A 17997-nucleotide genomic window follows, 5' to 3' on the forward strand; every position below is an offset into this window, starting at 1 on the left:
ATTATGACACTTTGCCAGAACATATTTTTGTCTGCTGTATAAAAAATGTTTCATGACATTGACATAAATGTTGTGTCCACAAATGAAATATAATATTTAATGAGTGTACAATGATGACAAAATCCTAAACTTACTATAATTCACCTAAATTTATTCAGTGCTCTATATTAAACTAAACTACCAAAAGCAATATTAACCATATTTAATAGAAAGGAAGATTGTTTGTTTAAAATCATTAACGTTCATTATTTGTATGTATACTCATATATCAGTTCTTGTCATTCCTGCACATCAACACATGCAGAGCCACATCAACATCAGAGCTAAAACTGTCAGAACCAATCAACCACAGACTGAGAGATTGACCTGAGTACGATTATGTCTTGATTATGTTGTATGACCTTATCATTACCTCAGGTGATGTCCAGTTTGTTGTCCAGACAAAGGTGTGTTAAACTTTAGCTTTGTTTTTTTTTAATGACTTCAGCTCCTTATTTTATAAATTAATGTTTCTTTATTATATACAACCGATAATTTGCTATTAAAGATCTGAACATCTAGTGTTAAATGGTTCACAGTTCATCAGGAAATCACTCAACAATTAAGCTTATGAGTTTAAATTATGTGAAATACATTTCCACAAAGGCCCAGAATGCACAGGGGAAACATAAATTCACCCCCCGCACTTTTTCAGTCAATTGTGTTCACGTAGACATTTTCAAGGGCAACTGTGAATGAAATGAGATTTAAATTCAAAAAGACAACAGTGTTAAGTACTCTAATACATGTTTCATATTCTCAAAGCCGGAGGGTGCTCTCACGCAGAATGTCCCAAACTTTTCTGAACATTACAATAAATTTTAACAATTAAGTACACATACACAAGAAATAAGAGCAATCTCGATCTTGTAAGAGAAAAAAAAAAAAAAAATTTGAAAAAAGAAAAAAAAAACAATAATTATGATCTGTTTTCCTTTGAATAGAATCAAGGACTACAGTGAGGGAAAAGAGAGTGATTAACATTTCTTTGAACAAAAAAAAGGAACTAATATCAGACCAAAATCTAAAAGACAAATCACAATTACAAAACAAAAGAGACAAGTCTTACTCATTTGCTGTACAGAAAATACAACAAATTGTCAATGAATTCAATAATTTCAATTGAAGTTTTTAGAATTGGTGATTTAAACAACACTTTTATGGTCTGTGTTAAAATTTCAGAATAGCAATTGAAATATTCATATGTTTAAAGTGCAGAAAGGCGCTTTCAAATTGACAGATTGTGTTAAATTAAAAAGATTTGTGCAGACCACAACATAAAAACTAACCATTTTGAACTCTTTGACATTTGACTCCTCACATTTTACTCTTGACATCTGATATCTTTATTATCTTTCATCATAAAGATCTGTCAGAGCTCATTTTTTCATGGTTTGAAAATGTTGATCCATGTAGCTTCAAGTTATTATATTTAATTTGATTATTTTGCTGTTTCTTGTTCTGCAGATGCTGAAAAAAAGTTTAATCAATGATCTGAATATGCAAAAAGATAATAAAATTCAATTAATATACTTAAAAAAAAAAAAGTTTAAACAATGTACTTACTAGAAGCAGCAAAATCAAAAGGGTGTTATTCATAAAAATCAAGTATTTTAGACTAATTTTCATTGATTTTCATTTTTTGTCCTACCTTGATTTCTCGTCTTGCATTTCATGACTCCAATCCCAAACACCAAAACCAGAGCCAAAACTATCAGCACTAAGAAAATCGTCGATTTAAACGATTCAACTGGTTCAGATTCTGAAAAAAAGTTCACAAAATGTTTAGAAACACAGTTCTGTAACAATGTTTTCACACCTCTTTACTGCAGTTGAAGCTCCAGACACCAACATCAGAGCCAAAACAGTCAGAACTGAAGGAATCACTGATTTAAATGGTTCCCCGTGTTCAAGCTCTGCAACATCAGCCACAGACTGAGAGATTGACTTCAATTGTGTTTGTTTTAATTGTTAGATTGTGTTTTCTGTGAGAGCTTATTACCCAAAGTGACGTCCAGTTTGTTGTCCAGACTGAGGTGTGTGACGGAACAGGTGTATGTGCATTTGTCTGCTCTGCTGATCTCCAGACTCTTCCTCATCTGGTACGTCCCGTCATCATTGGGCAGCAGATCTCCTCCAGTGATTTCATGATCAGATACAGGCTGCTCGTCTCTGAACAGGGTCAGGTTGATGTGACGAGGGTAAAATCCTGTTGCCAAACAACTCACACGAGACCCTCCAGAATCTGAGTTTGCTTTCTGGAGGAGTCTGGCTCTGGGCTTTACTACAGAAAGAAAGAAGGGCAGAGAAAATTAGTGATAAGGGAATTATACCTAAAAAAAAAAAAAAAAAAGTATGGCTATTGATGGCAGTTTGTGTTATACCTTTTCTGCTTAGTTGAGTTTCTCTCTTTTTAAGGTAATTCTTCAGTGTTTTTATGCAGGCAGGTTAATACACCTTCTCATGAAGCTGCTTGGACAATTCTAATTTGTGGTTTACTTCTGATTGTGTGTAGTTTGAAAATACCTGATATGTGAAATTGCCATCGAAAAAACGCTCATCAAACGCTGAGCCTCTGTAAGCAGTTTTGCTTATTATATGTCCATGTTTATTGTCACTCTGTTCACAAAGACCCATCACCTGATGAACTTCATAACCTGTTAGGAAATAAACGCAACACATTTGGCCACAGCTCTTTGAGGTTTATCTTTCAGCTTGCTCCCATCAGGGGTCACCACAGAATAATAATCCGCACAACCAATGTGGCACTTTTTGAAAGGAAAAGTGAAAGTGAGAATTTTCTTTTGATTATGAGACTCATTAGTTGATGTGGTTAGTTAGTTAATCAATCCTGTCGATAGATAATAATGTCTAATATAATTAATTGTTTAAATAGTGGGTGGAGATATTGAATTGAATTGAGATATTGAATTGAATCACAATGAAGTAGGCCTGTGAGACAAAACTTGTTTTTCTCCATGTGCAAAATAAAACAAATAAATCATTTATTTTGAGTGTGAATCAATCATTTCATCACATCTATTGTAAACTAACAGTGTACATGTTACAAAACCAAATGCTTTTTTACTTAACATCATTTTCTTAATGTTTTTACATATCTTTCAAACAAAAAGATCACACACAATCATGCAGTGACCTAAAGTATTCATGCAATATCTGATCACTTTAGCCAACTGAACTTACTTTTACTTTCTGTGCTGTTGACAGGTCTCAGGCGATGTGATCTTTCTATAAAATGAACAAGTAGATTCTCACTTACAATCTTGAGGTAATTTGGAGCTATGACATCATCTTCATTTGTATCATTCCCTCTTGCAACATAGATCTTTGTTACTGAATTATAATATCCTACAGTAATGTCATCCAACATAAGTGAAGCACAAAATGCTCCTTCTCCTGTAATGTATGTTGCAAGCCCCATCAAAGTATGAGAACCTGAAACAGCAGATAAAGCATGTCAATCAGTGTGAGGTTCTATAGTGACAGTGGATACTAGTAGGGGCTTTATTTTAATGTAATATTGGAATAATGACAACACTTTACAATAAAATATAAGACATCAATGAGAATTATTATTTAAACAATCAATCTTTCAATACTGCTGGAACTAAACTACAGATGTCCTGTATGGGACATCCGTTATTAAAACTACAAATAATCGGTACTTTCTCAAATAATATGAGCTCAAATTTGAGCCTTCTTTTTATTTTTTTAAAGCTAATTAAAAGTTAAGATGTTTCCTCGCTCCTCTGTCCTAAAGTCCATGACCTGGAAACTGATCGTACAGATACATAAGCTATTTATTTTTAACTGATTATTAAATCGTTTAATTAAGGTTTATGTGAGTTTCCATTACAGCGTTTGAGATCAATACATTACTGGAGCAGACAGTTTGCTAAGTTTCAAATTATAAAAGGCAATCTATGCCAATGCTTCAGGAGCGCCCAGTGTCCGAATTTGCTTTAATCATTTACATTCACTCCTTCAAGTACACTGTATTACTGGACTAATGTAGGGAATCATTAATGCGGGTAGGCTATATAAGGCGATTTCGCACATGGAAACAAAGTTCAGGTTTATCATGTGTGGAAGTCTTTGTTGACGCAGAGAAGAGCTAACGCGAGGAAAGGAAAACGACAAATGAAAGCACCCGTAGTTTACCTCCGCTAGCAACGTAAATTTAATTGTAGTAAGCTAAAGTCTCAAGGAAACCCTCATACTGGCACACACAAAAATTTGAATGAGCGTACACACGAAGGCGTTATGTTTAAAAGAAACAAGCAAATGAACATTCAAAATAAATCAAAACATGTTTCTTATCGAGTATAGGTGAAATCATACCTGCTAAAACTGTAACCAAAAAGAAACTCATAATAACAACACAGGGTCTGTTCATTTTGGTGCGGACGAAACACCTCTATAAGCTGGTTTAATAATCACAGAGAATGTTGAGAACAAAATTTTTTGAGAATCACAGTTGGTTCCTGTGAGATGGTAATATAGTTAACTGCGGAAGCGACCCTGTCGCAAATAGGACACTTAATGTAAACTTGCAGTGTTGTCCGCCCGCGTTCGTGTAATCCAAGAGATGTACGTATGGTGTCCCATTCGTCATTTTAGGTTTAAAGAGATCCAGAGCGCCACTGATGCCCACTTCAGCAGACTACACTAAGGCGAACTGCGCAGTAGACTTGTATCTCATAGTCAAATTTGGGATAGGTCGAGGACCAACACCCTAACCTGCCTCAGCATAGGAATCTTAACAATGGTGAAAGTCAACAAAATGCTTCATGCTGCATTAGGTTACAGCATAGGCTCTCCATGTACAGCAGCATAAAGCATTTTGTTGACTTTCACCATTGTTGTGATAGCTCCTTGATGTCTGCTGTCTTTGTATTGCTGCAGAAGAAAACTTTTAAGCTAAACGTGTTCTATATGAAAACACAGTTAAAACACTCAGCATAACATTAACACTAAAGAATCAAGGGTCAAGAGCCCAACTGGGAAAACTGGTCTCCTTGATGGTGATTTTAAATGAAAGAATATAACAGCTAAACCTCTGTTCATTCTCAATAAGAGCTTCTCTAGAAGTCGGACACAAAGTAAATCTGGCTAATAATGAGAAGCTGATAAAGCTGTTTTAGGAGTTGTTTAATCAGATATTGAGAATTTTAATGGCTTTTATTTCTTCGGCTGTGGCTGAAGTCAGTTCTTGTGTTTCTCTTTTTTTCCAGTGATTCTGCTTGTTAACAGCAGCTGTTCCTCATGGTCAGTCATCACATAATTATCTTCTTAACTCCAACACTGCTTCAATGTTACTTTAACACTGTAGTGTGGAAACACATGAACACTGAGTGTGGGGACTTTGCTGTGACCTATTACATAATACCTGTTTCATTCACGTATGACTGACGCATATGAAACACATTAAGTTTATTGATTTATGTTAAAAACTATGTAATTTAAATAGATGGACAATGGTTATGCAACTGAATTAGGCCTACATAAAATGTAAATTTAGACTGAAATATTGTTTTAAGTGTAGGTGACAACAATGTCATGCAAAGATGAAAAGCACTGAAAGAGAAAAATAAATGGATTTTTTTCTTCTTCGTCTTTTTCTTATTTTCTTCTGCAAATAGCTCAAATTCTTTGTCGATATTGGAAACAGCTAAAAAAGCTTGTTTCATAGTTTCTTTAGATGCTGAAAAAATGTATTTATTAATGATCTATAAATATATTCAGAGATGTGCACACAAAGACATCAAACAGGGACTGAGCACTGAGTTTATATATATATATATATATATATATATATATATATATATATATATATATATATATATATATATGAATAGTAGCCTATATGTGTGCGTGTGCTTCTGTTTGCGCACAGCTGTCCATGCTAAACAAATAATAAATCTAAATATCAGGTCGGGTCAGGTCAGGAAATGCTGAGAGTGTCGAATTCCAGTAAGTGTAGCTCACATTTGATCAGCTGCACATGCTGAGACCTGCAGAAGTGAAGTCTTTTCTCCCATTCCAGTTGAGTTTGTCTTGGTGTGGTGGTGTGTGGTGACAAAACAGACTTACCTGGGCTTCAAATCTACAGATAATTATCGCAATGACTCACTTATTAACAGTGACTTGCTGCCGTCCACTGGCGGTTTTGAATTCACAGATAAAGTTTATTTTCTTTTTTTTTTAATTGTTATTATTATTTCAAATATCATTATTTAACATGTTATGTTTAAAATATCAAAAAAATATCAATGTATTTGTGACTGCAGGTTAAACATAGATTCATGTCCTACATTAAACAGTGTGTAAAGTGTCCCTTCTCATCTTTTGTTTCCTCTGCATTGCGAAGATTAATTTGTCAATACTGATTTTGGACTGGTAACAGCCCAAATGACTTATTCTAATTGACTGATTCAATTTAAGTATTCAACTTAAAAGATAATGCACACTTTTAGAAAAAAAGGCTAATAAAAGGTAAAAATCCATTTAAACTTACTGGAAAATATTAATTTCTATCACTGCTGTACACTAATCACAACACTGAATATGCAGACTATAAAAAAACATTTGGAGTCAGCTCTGGTAGTCCTTAAGATGTCAGCACAATATCACACTCATCAAAAATAAAATCTAATGATTTTTATCGATAATATATATATATATATATATATATATATATATATATGTTTAGTGTTTACAACACCAAAAGTACCGTACTCTGTAAACTCAATAATAATAATAGCTAATATAAATAGGCCTAATTTAATTATGCTTCTAATTTCAGGGTGATTGACAAGTGCAAAGACAAATCTATTTATTTTTACATTTAAAATGGTCTTTTCTGTTCTGTGTTTCTTTTTCTGTGTAATGGCTTTTGCTGCTGTATCAATACAGAAGCATCAGTTTCGATACACATCTCAGCAAGTTTCACACCCCTATAAAAAGCCATGCTCCATGTGCCTATACTTTGAGCACCTGCCCCTTCAAAAGTCTCTGCACGGCCCTAATTAATAGTAAATGTAGAATATACCCACCTGCTCAAGTACTGATTCAGATGAAAATGTTTTGGTTAGCTATGTCTTGTAAGGCTGGCAAAGTTAAAAGACCCAACACCATACCTAGGACACAAATTCATTCTGTTTATCGCATTACTGCATTTAAGATTTAATTAATTCATTAAAAAGTATACATTTTGCAGTTGTCTTGTAAATGATAATTTGTGTTGCTCATAAAGCTCACTCTGTGTACGTATATATGCCCAGTTCTTCCTGACAAAATCCCAAGCCAATGTCTGACCATCTGGCAATAAACACAATGACAAAAGTAGCATCCTGTTTATGGATCTGATGCATCAAGCATGTATCCATGACCTATATTTATGGCAATAACAAAAACATTTTGCATTAAAATTATTTTCCTAATACAAATTTCTATATGTTCCCATAGAACAATATTCATGTAATATGCAGTACAACACTGATAGTATGACTAGGAGACCAAAATGTGACCAATCTTCAACAATAATCTTAAAATATTCAAAAAGGGGATAAATGTGGTCAAATATATTAATTCGAACTGGGTCTGTGATTTCACTTATGTGTCTTTACCTCACGGTCCTCAGTCAGTTGATTCAGGAGACGCTCCCAGTTCTCAGTGTCATAGTTCACTCTGTAATATCCGGTGACTTTCAGATTTCCAGTTGTCTTCATGTCAGAGTAAAACCAAAGGAAACAGATCTAAAAAAAAATAATACAATACAATCTGCTTAGCTAGATTTGAAGATGAATCCTACTTGAATGGAGATGGCCTCTGAATCCAGAAGGAAGTGCATCTGAGAGACCTGCCCTGTCGTAAAGTTGACAGTGACCACAGAAAGCCCATCTGAAGAACCCAGCGGTCCATGGTTTCTTTGACACTTCAGACTTATCAACAGCCTAGAGGTGATAAATGAGAGAGAGAGAGTGGTTAATCAACCACGAGATGGCAGTACTGACAAACGTTTTGAGTTAGTTTGGATTCCGGAGTAATTTGCATGTGAATATTAATCAAATTATTTGCGTGCTAATTATTAAAAGAAATGCCCTTTAAAAGATGTAAATAAAGGTTTAAAGCTGGTAAATATTATTTTAGTTAACCAACCATTGGCAGAAGCAGAAAGTCCATTAAAAGTTCATTAGTTTGTGTAATATTACACTCACCACGTTCCAGTAACGTTATCTGGTTCAGCAAAGTTGAAGATATATTTCATTTAAAACCAAACTTCATTCCACCACTTTAGAGTCACAATTATTGTTGTATTAAACATATTATAAGCAATTAAACCTATAATATCACGTATTTTATTTATATAAATGCAAGGACCATGTGTGCCAGATATTGGACTATCATGGTGGCTGTTCTCTCTTTGTTTGCATCAGAGGAAATGACTGGATGATATATAAGGTTCGTGTCCCTGTACGTCACCACCAGCCCCCAATTCTGCATCGCCCCAAGGTGAAAATCTGGCAATCTGGTCTTCAAGTTAGAGATTTAAAAACCTAACATATTATTTTCCCCCAGGCAATGATCTTCAAAAGATGGTAAACCTACCTAATTTAGAGAGTGAATGTGGTCTTCGATGGCTTTCTTACAAGGCCATATTCATATCTGTTCAGAGCAAACATACTTTGGTCATATGGACCATGAGTAAATATGTTTTAAGGTACATTTTGTGGTCAATAAATGTGTGATTTTTATCTTTTTATCTTTTTATCTTTTAAAGCAGCTCTACAGCTCATGGAAGATGAATGATGGTCGTACAAAAGTGTTATATGCTGATGTAACATTTGTGTAGTCACTGACAACCAGTGTCAATAGATAAGAGGACATGTTCTTTGTGGGTTCAAATGTTGTCACAGCAACAGGTTGTCCATCAAGAACAGTGTCCACTTTCTCTGAATAAATACAACAAGCTGTAAATTAGATTCTTTTTTTTATTAGATATCGTTCTGTTTGTCTATCTATTTATATAAAATCAATCTAACTATGAAAAGTTTGGGTTTTTTTGTCTGAAATTTTTCTACAGATGCTCTAGTTCCCTGATTTATTAAACGCAGTGTTCGCATTACAATATTTCACATAGTCATTGTGTGTTAAACTAAATAGTTTTTGGTAGAACTGACCGATTTCCATTCCATTCAACATGGCCACGATTCCCCTGTTATGGATGATGTAGAAAACCTTAATGCAGGCTCATCGAAACATGGAAAGATCTTGCAAGCATGTGTAGAATGCATCTGGCTTGTGGTTACTATCCTGGAGAGTAATTATTGTTACAGTATATCACAAATATAGTGCCAACGGATTTGGGGAAACTTTACATATTTTCAGCTGTCCATTTATCACTGTCCAAACAATGTTTACCTGATGACTTAATCTCCCACAACTTAAAAATCTTGTGGATATTATGTAGTGCCCAAACACACATAAATTAATTGCTTTATTGATCCAGGAAGTAATATTCCATGTTTATGACAGAACAAAGGTTAAAAAGGCATAAAGCTGCCAATAGACTTATCTAGCAAACATGTGAACCACTGAGACAAGCCAGTGAAAGAATCTGATAACCTGATAAGTTGAGGTGCACTAAGATAATATATTATAGCATGTGTCTTCCCTGACATGTATGCAGCCATTACTCTTTAGAGTAGAGTGTGACGCTGAGAATCGTGGGAACAGCTCAGAAAAACAAGCATAAGATCATCAAATGTAATCCAAAATATTTTATTCATTGTAATTTTATGTTTGTATTAGATCTTAAGCCGTATTCTGAAATGAATAGGCTCCAGACCAATATTGAAATTATAAAAGAAATGTTGACAATAATTAAAAATTGCCTTTAGCCACCATCTGGATAACTTTGTGAGGTATTATCAGACATAATCACATTATAACTCATTAACAATTGACTTAAAAGTCCGGAAGATTCACGAAACAGCCTTGAATTCACTTTAGAGTTAGCGGCTTGTCTCAATCTTTTAGAGCTTTACAGAAATGACAAGTGACTGAAATGCAAGGTTATAAGTATTTTTATTTATTTATTACATTTTGTTTTTACTAATATTAAATTCTGATTATGAAAATGTGACATTTAGTTTTTTATAGGTTTCTTGAGACAAGGGTATCCACTGGCTGCAATTAAATATACATATTCACACTATAAAAAAATAATAAAGGTATACAAAAGAAAGACAAAAAAGTATTTTTATTGTTAACCATCCATAGGATACCATAACATAAAAAGTACTATAGTTCACAAGTTGAAAATTTACTAGAAAAATACAAATTGGTTCATGGATTGAGGTCTTTATTTTCATTAGACAAAATATCAAAATGATAAATACCAAAGAGTTGTGTACTATTTCGCTTATTCAGTTCTGTTTCATTCTACAAATTTCATTATCATTATACAATAAATTTGTAAAAAATCTAAGGGAAAACATATAATTATAACAAGACATGCCTTAAAGAAAGATATTTGTATACTGTACATCATCATAGGAAGAAAGTAGCTCTGGAATATACTGGGATTCAGCATTTTCCATAATAAATAATAATTTATTTTAATGCTCATCTAGGCCCAAGCTAGACAATGTCCCAGTGCTCCTCTCCGCCTCAGAGCAAACAAACTACAGTATGTGCTTATTTTTTAGAGTTACAGTGGATTTCTAAACCACTCTAAGACTGCTTGTTGGTTCTTTTCGACCCATTTGATGTTGGCGGTAGTCCTCTCGATGGATTGCTGAATGGCTAAGGTTCCGGAACCAAAACCTATGTGAGCGTAGTCATCCCTGAACTGTATCAGCTGTGTTTTTAAAACAGGAAAGTAGATTTTAAAAAAATTGAAATACAAGTTTCGGCTATACAAGATTACAGTAAAAAGTAAAAAAAATTGTAAATAAAGCAGTCCTGGGGAAGATCACATACCTGTTGCAATTCAAATTCAGTTGAGAATCTCTTTGTGATGCCATTGATCAGATTGGAGAAAGAGAACGATCCACCTCCATACCTAATGGAGTATAAAAGAAGTGGATATTATGTAGTTATGGAAAACTGCTATCTGTATTTTAAAGCAAACAATAACGCAGTCCCTTAAATTGTTTTCTTACTCATTGAAAATGTACTCCCAGTTGGCTCTAACAAAATCCCAGGCCAATGGTTGGCCGACCACATTGCTTGCAATGCTGACGATGGTAGAGGTGGCATCTTGTTTCCGAATTATATCTGGATCCAAAGTGTATTTGAGATACCTACAACATAAATCGAAGCACATGTGTTTAGCCAAATACAATGAGAACTGTATGTATTTGTCAGAATTAAGCTGCAGTGAGCTCACCTGTTCAGTAACCAGGGCTCGGTGGCACATGCCAATGCAGCTCTCAGTTTATCTTTCTCTGAAGCAATAGTGGCTTTTCCAAACATCTCCCAAGCAAAGTTCCACTCCTTCTCACCACCTGCAGCAATGGCACTGCAGTACACTGTGGACCTCAAGTTGGCCTTAATACTGAAGCAGTGAGAACATTTAAATGATAATTTATTCATTTAAGGTAATAAGCTTAAAATCTATAAAAGTACAAAAGTACTGAATTTATTGAAATGTACCAAGTGTCCAAAATGATTAAAACTGTTTGTGAAAACCTTTCTGAGTATAATCCAAGTGTAAATCACACATCATCCTCTAATAATGTTTGACAACAAAAATGTAACTAAATACTAATTGTATTACATTTTAAAATATTTTAAAACCTAACCATTTAAAATATTTTGTTTTGTGAAGTTTATCCTGTATCTAATGCAATGACATTCAGACATGTTTTAAGTGCAACTAAAATATTCAAATACTCTCTGGGGCAGCTTTAAATGCCTATGGACAAAACTGGATAAAATAAAATTGATTGGCAGTAATATTAAATATAATATCTGTGATTATTATAAACATTGGCAACATTACTAATAATATTCTTTTAAAACTAAGAATTAAATATTCTGCTTTAATGTACCTTTTAACTATGATGCACTCTCTAAGATGCACTCTAAAGATTTCTATTGAGTGAAACTCACGGGTTGACATTTGGATTTTCCATCCACTGTTGGAACCATGTTTTTACGAGAGTGGTACAGGCTTCAAGACCAGTGCTGCAAGCAACTCTGAGTGCATTAACTTGATTATATCTGCAGATATAAAGATATTCAATGAATAGATGCTTGAGAGCAAATCTGAGCAGTTATTTTTACTATATATTTACATGACTTACTGGTCAGTATGTCCCGGAGGCACATCCTCCCAATTTGTAAGCGTTGTGAAGTATTCAAACAAATATTTCACTTGATTTCCAATGTATTTCTGCAGGTATGAAACAATGTGATGTTAGAATTCAAGCTCAGCTGAGTTGACATTATGAAATATTTAGAGACAAACTTACTTGCATGGGGCCGTACACCTCTGTGCGATCAAACATGAGGTAAAAGTAGTCCAGGTTATCAAGAGCAGACTCCCACGGCATGTACTCCGTTTCAGAGTCGAGGAACAGTGTGGTTCTTAGAGCCAATGTCGTTTCAATAATTCCTGCTCTGTAAATGGGAAAGATGCTGTTTAGTATTTGGACTGACTGGAAATTACACTCAAAACTTTAAAGAAAGAAGTTCAGCTCTCACTTGGCCAGGTTAAAAGCATCATCAATTATCTGTGCCCGGTTAATAACTGGAATGCTCTAAATGAAATCCAAACGAAATCTAATTATTATGCTGAAAAACAATCCAAATCTTGCTGTAAGTATCTTCAACAATATTACCTGCTAATTTACTAAATGTAATTCTTCTTACCTGTCTTGATGTCTCGAGAACAGTAAGTAGGCGTTGCCAGTTTTCATTATCATAGTTAACCCTGTAGTATCCTGTCACATTGATGTTGGCCAGAACCCACACATCACCACTAGTTTTCATCTGATCCATTTGAGCTAAATTGGAAATGTAGAACATAAATACATGGATTAGTTAAAGCAAATACAGTGTTGTCCTTTATTAGCATCGAATGATAATTTTGGAATATAATTACATGCAAAGTTCACCAAAACATGTCATCATTTACTCATCATCATAGCTTTCTTTTCTCTGTGAAGCAAATTTAACAGAATGTCCATATTTGTTTAACTTGCTATCATATGCTTTCAAAAGATTTGGAATATAGTACAAGTATACAAAAATATGGACTACTTCTATTTAGCTATTTTGAAGCTTGACAGCTCCAGGTCATTGTATGAAATTGAACAATTTGGCCATTCTGCTAGACTTTTCCTTTGGCATTCCACATTAGAAACAAAGTTATAAGGATTCGGAACAACATGAATATGTAATGACAGAATTAAAATGTACATTACTGTCACTGTCATCTTAAAACTCACTAGTTTTCTCCAACAGCCAATATAGGGGTTCTGCTGCTTCTTTCTTTGTCCATGAAATTGGTACTAACCACTCATAACTGAAAAATAAAGAATATTTTCACATGGTTATTCCACATTGCTTAACAAACAGATAATTTATCAAGTAGGATATATGTAATAAATTGGTATGTCAAGAGAATTCATTCTAAATGCATGTTATTGATCTAATTATGAACAATTAATCTCTGCATATTTAATTACAAAAAGTATCTAATAATTTTTTTTTATCAGAATGTTATCGCAATCTTCCAGAATTCTCTCTGATGATGTATACCAGACTTGTCCAATCATTTAGTCTGTTTTATCCCAACCCTTTACTTACAATCAACTGTAATCTCATATTTAGATTACAGTATCTGACTCCATCCAATCAGCAACCAATTGTCTGTTTTTTTTTTAAGTATAATGTCACAATATGGAAAAAAAGAAGACTTTAAAGTATCTAGGAAACTGCGCTGTAATTGAAATTGAAAAAAGTAATAGGTGCTTTGTGATATATAGTTTTTATTTTGTTGTTGTTGTTGTCATTGTTTTTTTGACATACTTAAATTCTGATGGCCTGTCTGGTTTAGTGTCAGGGTCCAGGAGGAAGTGCTCTTGTGTAATCTGGCCAGTTGCAGTGTTAATAGTGACCACAGGAAAGCCCATTTGAAGAACCCAGCGGTCCATTATCTCTTGCACAGATCTGGGAAGAGTTGTACTGCTGCTGTCCACAGCCTACAACATTTCAGGTGTGAGCACATGTTTTCTGGCAACAAATCAGGTAATGACTTGACTGAATGGCATTGTTATTTGCAACATACCCTTTGAAGATGCTCCCAAAGGTCTGTGTATACCGTGTTGCTGTATTTGAAATGATCCAGGTAAGTCTGTTGAAACAAATTGGTTGTGAATATACAAAAGCAATGTCCATCACAAAAGCATTTTAGATTTGTATTTTACAGTACAACATAGAATTGTGTACAGAGGATTTTTACCCGGAGGCCTTGAGTAAACACTGTCTCAGTCAGGAAGTCAGATAACATCCTAAGTACAGATGCCCCCTAGAGGAATAAACTCCACATTATCAGACAAACCACATGTAGTCTGTATGTTGTTCGTTATTAGACATTATAGTCAACATAGAAATCAGTTTCCACACTACCTTACTGTAGGAAATCGTATCAAACACTTCGCTAATTTGCTCTGGTCTTTGGATATCCTCTTCTTTAGACGACAAGGGGTGAGACGAGGCCAGTGCATCAATGGCAAAAACTCGGTGCACATCATTCAGAACGATCAAATCTTTCTGTGGGATAGGAATAATCAGTTATGATTTCATCTGCTCTTAGGGATAGCTTTTAAAATGTATCCTTTATTTCCCTGGCTTTTTCTTAAAACACTTACAATGTTCCATTCCTGCTCAGCATAATCTGCACCAAGATATTCTACGTAAGACGCAAAACCTTCATTGAGCCACAGATCATTCCACCACCTGATAGTCACAAGGTTTCCAAACCACTGAAAAAGAAAGAGGAAGGTGGTGAAAAGGTGAATTACAGGGGATGTACATTTTATAGTTGTGAAGTTGACAAAAGTAACGTCTATAAACCATTTCATATTTATGGATCAAATTGGAAAAATGGACTCCTGCATTATACCTGATGAGCAAGTTCATGGGCAATAATAGTAACAATTCTCTCTTTGTTTCCATTTGAGGATATTTCTTCATCATACAGTAGGCCCGTCTCTCTGTATGTGATTAAGCCCCAGTTTTCCATTGCTCCAGCGTTGAAGTCTGGCAGAGCAATTTGATCTGTGCAATATTTAGAGGAATGAGAGACACATCTAAAAAGCTTAAAAGGTTTAAGTATCAAACAAGTCTTGCGTAAATTGTAATTTCAATAATATAACCAATGAATCGCCCCATAAATTATATGTCATATCATGGGTTCTTACCTGATTTGGGCAGTGGATAGGGGACATTGTAATAGTCCTCAAAGAATTTGAAAATTTTTCCAGTCACACTGAGCGCATAATCCCCTTGTCCTGCATTTATGGCTTCTTGACGGGCAAAAATTCTGATCTGTTTGTATAAATTACAATATGCTGTATTTTAGTAGATGAACACATGCAGTTTTTAAATCTTTGGTAAATTGTACAGGTTTCATTATTAAAATTTTCCAGTTTTGTCTAAGGATCCTGTGAAAAGATCTATTACCTGCAGATCGTTCATGTTTTGTTCAATGGAGATGAAATCGCTGACAATAAATGCCAACAAATATGTCGACATTACTTTTGTCGGTTCAAATGTTGTTCTGGTTACAAGAGTGTCATCTATGGTGACGTTAACCTCGTCTGAAAGAAAGAAAAAAATCATTGACTGATGAAACATTGAACATCTGTGTTTCTTGAAATCAGTTTGAAGGAAAAAAAGCAAACTGATTTATCTACTTTATCACATTTGTATTTTGTAGGGCAACCAAACGCTATATTGCTGTTTTTAAGCTTAAGAAATAATCACACAATCCAACTCTTATGTTATATAACTCTTACTGTCCTCTTCTGATTATATTGAATCAGATTTCCTAGAACGGTCCTCTCACATATATAGTGTAGGAAAGTCAGAATCATTCTAATCAATTGATTAATCTTGAACTTTGCTCTTTCATTCATATTTATCATTGAAATGTCTGATTTATTCTGGTGAATCAGTTCATATTGACAATTCATTTAAATTAACAGGTTCACAGAAATAATTTCCCCATACTGTGTATTATGTTTTTGTCTAGGTTTTGTAAATTATAGCATTTCTGTTGTATTTAATATAATTTACCCATTCAAATTTGATTATATCACACAAATTGAGATTTATAAAGTCATGCGGTTCCCTTATATAACTTCAGCTACTTTTTGTTTTTAGCTGTTAATGTAGCTAACTACTTTTTTAAAGTTGCTACTTCACTGTAGTTTCACTTTTTCAAAGTATGATTAACTTGCAGCTTGGTAAGCTATACTTTCAAAGCAGTTACCCAACACTGCTCCTGTACAGAATAAAATGTAAATTTACCTTTCACAACACTATTGGAGAGGGCTACGGTTGCTGGATCATGGTAAAGAGTAATGTGGAATATTGCTTTCATTGCAGGTTCATCAAAGCAAGGGAATGCCTTCCTGGCATCTGTTGCCTGCATCTGAGTTGTGGCGACCACTCTAAAAATGAACAAGGAGATTTAACTATACATGTAAGGCCTGTTGTAGAATAGGAGGAACTTACAAGTCAAAGAAACGTCTTACTTTTTTACTCCATTCTCATAGTATTCACTTCGGTAGAAGCCTCCCAAGTCATTTGCAAGCTCGCCTACAAATTCTGTGTAGAGCTCGTAGCTTTCCCCTGCAGTTAATTCTTCTTTCAGATGAATCGCCATATACTGTGTTTTTGTGTGCATCACAACTGATTCGATGGTAGGAGCTGGTTTGCTTCCAACTGCTGTCAAGGTGGGTTGCTGTGTCATGTTCAGCTTGTTGGAGTGAATGAGGATGAGGTTTGTCTTTTCCACACATCTGAAGACCACGCTGGACAGCCCTGTGAAGATGTAGAGTCCAGTTGCATCCGGCTGGAGCCGTGGCCACAGAGTGACATTGTAGGTTTGTGGACTAAGAGTCTGTGGAAGGCGCCACTGGTCCCATGGTTCATTGGATGGTTCTGTTGTTGGAACTGATGTTGTTATTGCACCTGTGGGTTTAACCTCATTTTCATTGTTCTTGGACTTCTCTTGGGAGTAGACCACAGAGAGTGCGATGATTGTGGCTAGCGCTCCAGCGGCTAACACAATCCCTGCTATCCCGACAGTTTTACTGATAAAGAAGCCCTTTCCCATGTTTCAGCAATGACAGGATGAGATGAGTGAAACTGACAACTGCACAAGGTTTTATTTAAGACATGGGAAGATTCTCCTCCCACATGAATTAATGGTTCATTCATTAACACATCAGAGCTCAAGTGTACAAAAGGGCATCTAGAACCTTAGGGTTTCAGAGAGTCATTGATACCTGTGTTATCCAAATGTGTTAAGGCCACATGTTCTGTTTTGAAGATACAATTAAGGAACTATGGGAAGAAGGCAGGTTGGCATTGTTATGATCTGGGCAATATTCTGCTGGGAAATCTTGTGGATGTTGAATTTGGTTGCTATTTACATACAACCCACTTAAGATTGTTGCAGTCCACATACACCCCAATGGCTTTCCCTGATGGAAGTAGGCTTATTCAGAAAGATAATGCACCCTGGCACAATGCAAAATTTGCTCAGGAATGGTATGAAGAAAAGAACAAAAATTCCAAGGTGTTGCATTTCCTTCCAAATTTCTAAAATCATAATCTGTGATGTTCTGGCCCTATAGTTTAGCTAAATCACCTTAAGTAGGAACAAAGGACAGGGTTAGTAACAAATAATCT

The 17997-nt window shown here is 34.9% G+C and overlaps 1 protein-coding gene and 1 pseudogene across 1 annotated transcript; both read right to left on the bottom strand.

Moving 5' to 3' along the window:
- Window positions 1-798: 798 nt before the first annotated feature.
- LOC113083235 (T-cell surface glycoprotein CD1a-like) lies at window positions 799-8719 on the bottom strand (annotated as a pseudogene).
- Window positions 8720-10413: 1694 nt separating this feature from the next.
- On the bottom strand, window positions 10414-17446 carry LOC113083239 (aminopeptidase N-like). Its single transcript, XM_026254418.1, has 20 exons — window positions 16836-17446; window positions 16609-16751; window positions 15760-15896; window positions 15498-15624; window positions 15200-15354; window positions 14946-15059; window positions 14704-14847; window positions 14537-14602; window positions 14363-14428; window positions 14104-14276; window positions 13521-13597; window positions 12943-13076; window positions 12775-12830; window positions 12543-12690; window positions 12375-12463; window positions 12181-12291; window positions 11456-11623; window positions 11229-11369; window positions 11047-11128; window positions 10414-10924 (listed from the first exon to the last, which is right to left on the bottom strand). The coding sequence occupies exons 1-20, from the start codon at window positions 17417-17419 to the stop codon at window positions 10775-10777; spliced, it is 2865 nt and encodes a 954-aa protein (XP_026110203.1). The 5' UTR covers window positions 17420-17446; the 3' UTR covers window positions 10414-10774.
- Window positions 17447-17997: the final 551 nt, after the last annotated feature.

The sequence above is a fragment of the Carassius auratus genome, unplaced genomic scaffold (genome assembly GCF_003368295.1).
Source record: "Carassius auratus strain Wakin unplaced genomic scaffold, ASM336829v1 scaf_tig00037431, whole genome shotgun sequence".
In the NCBI taxonomy this organism is placed as follows: Eukaryota; Metazoa; Chordata; class Actinopteri; order Cypriniformes; family Cyprinidae; genus Carassius; species Carassius auratus.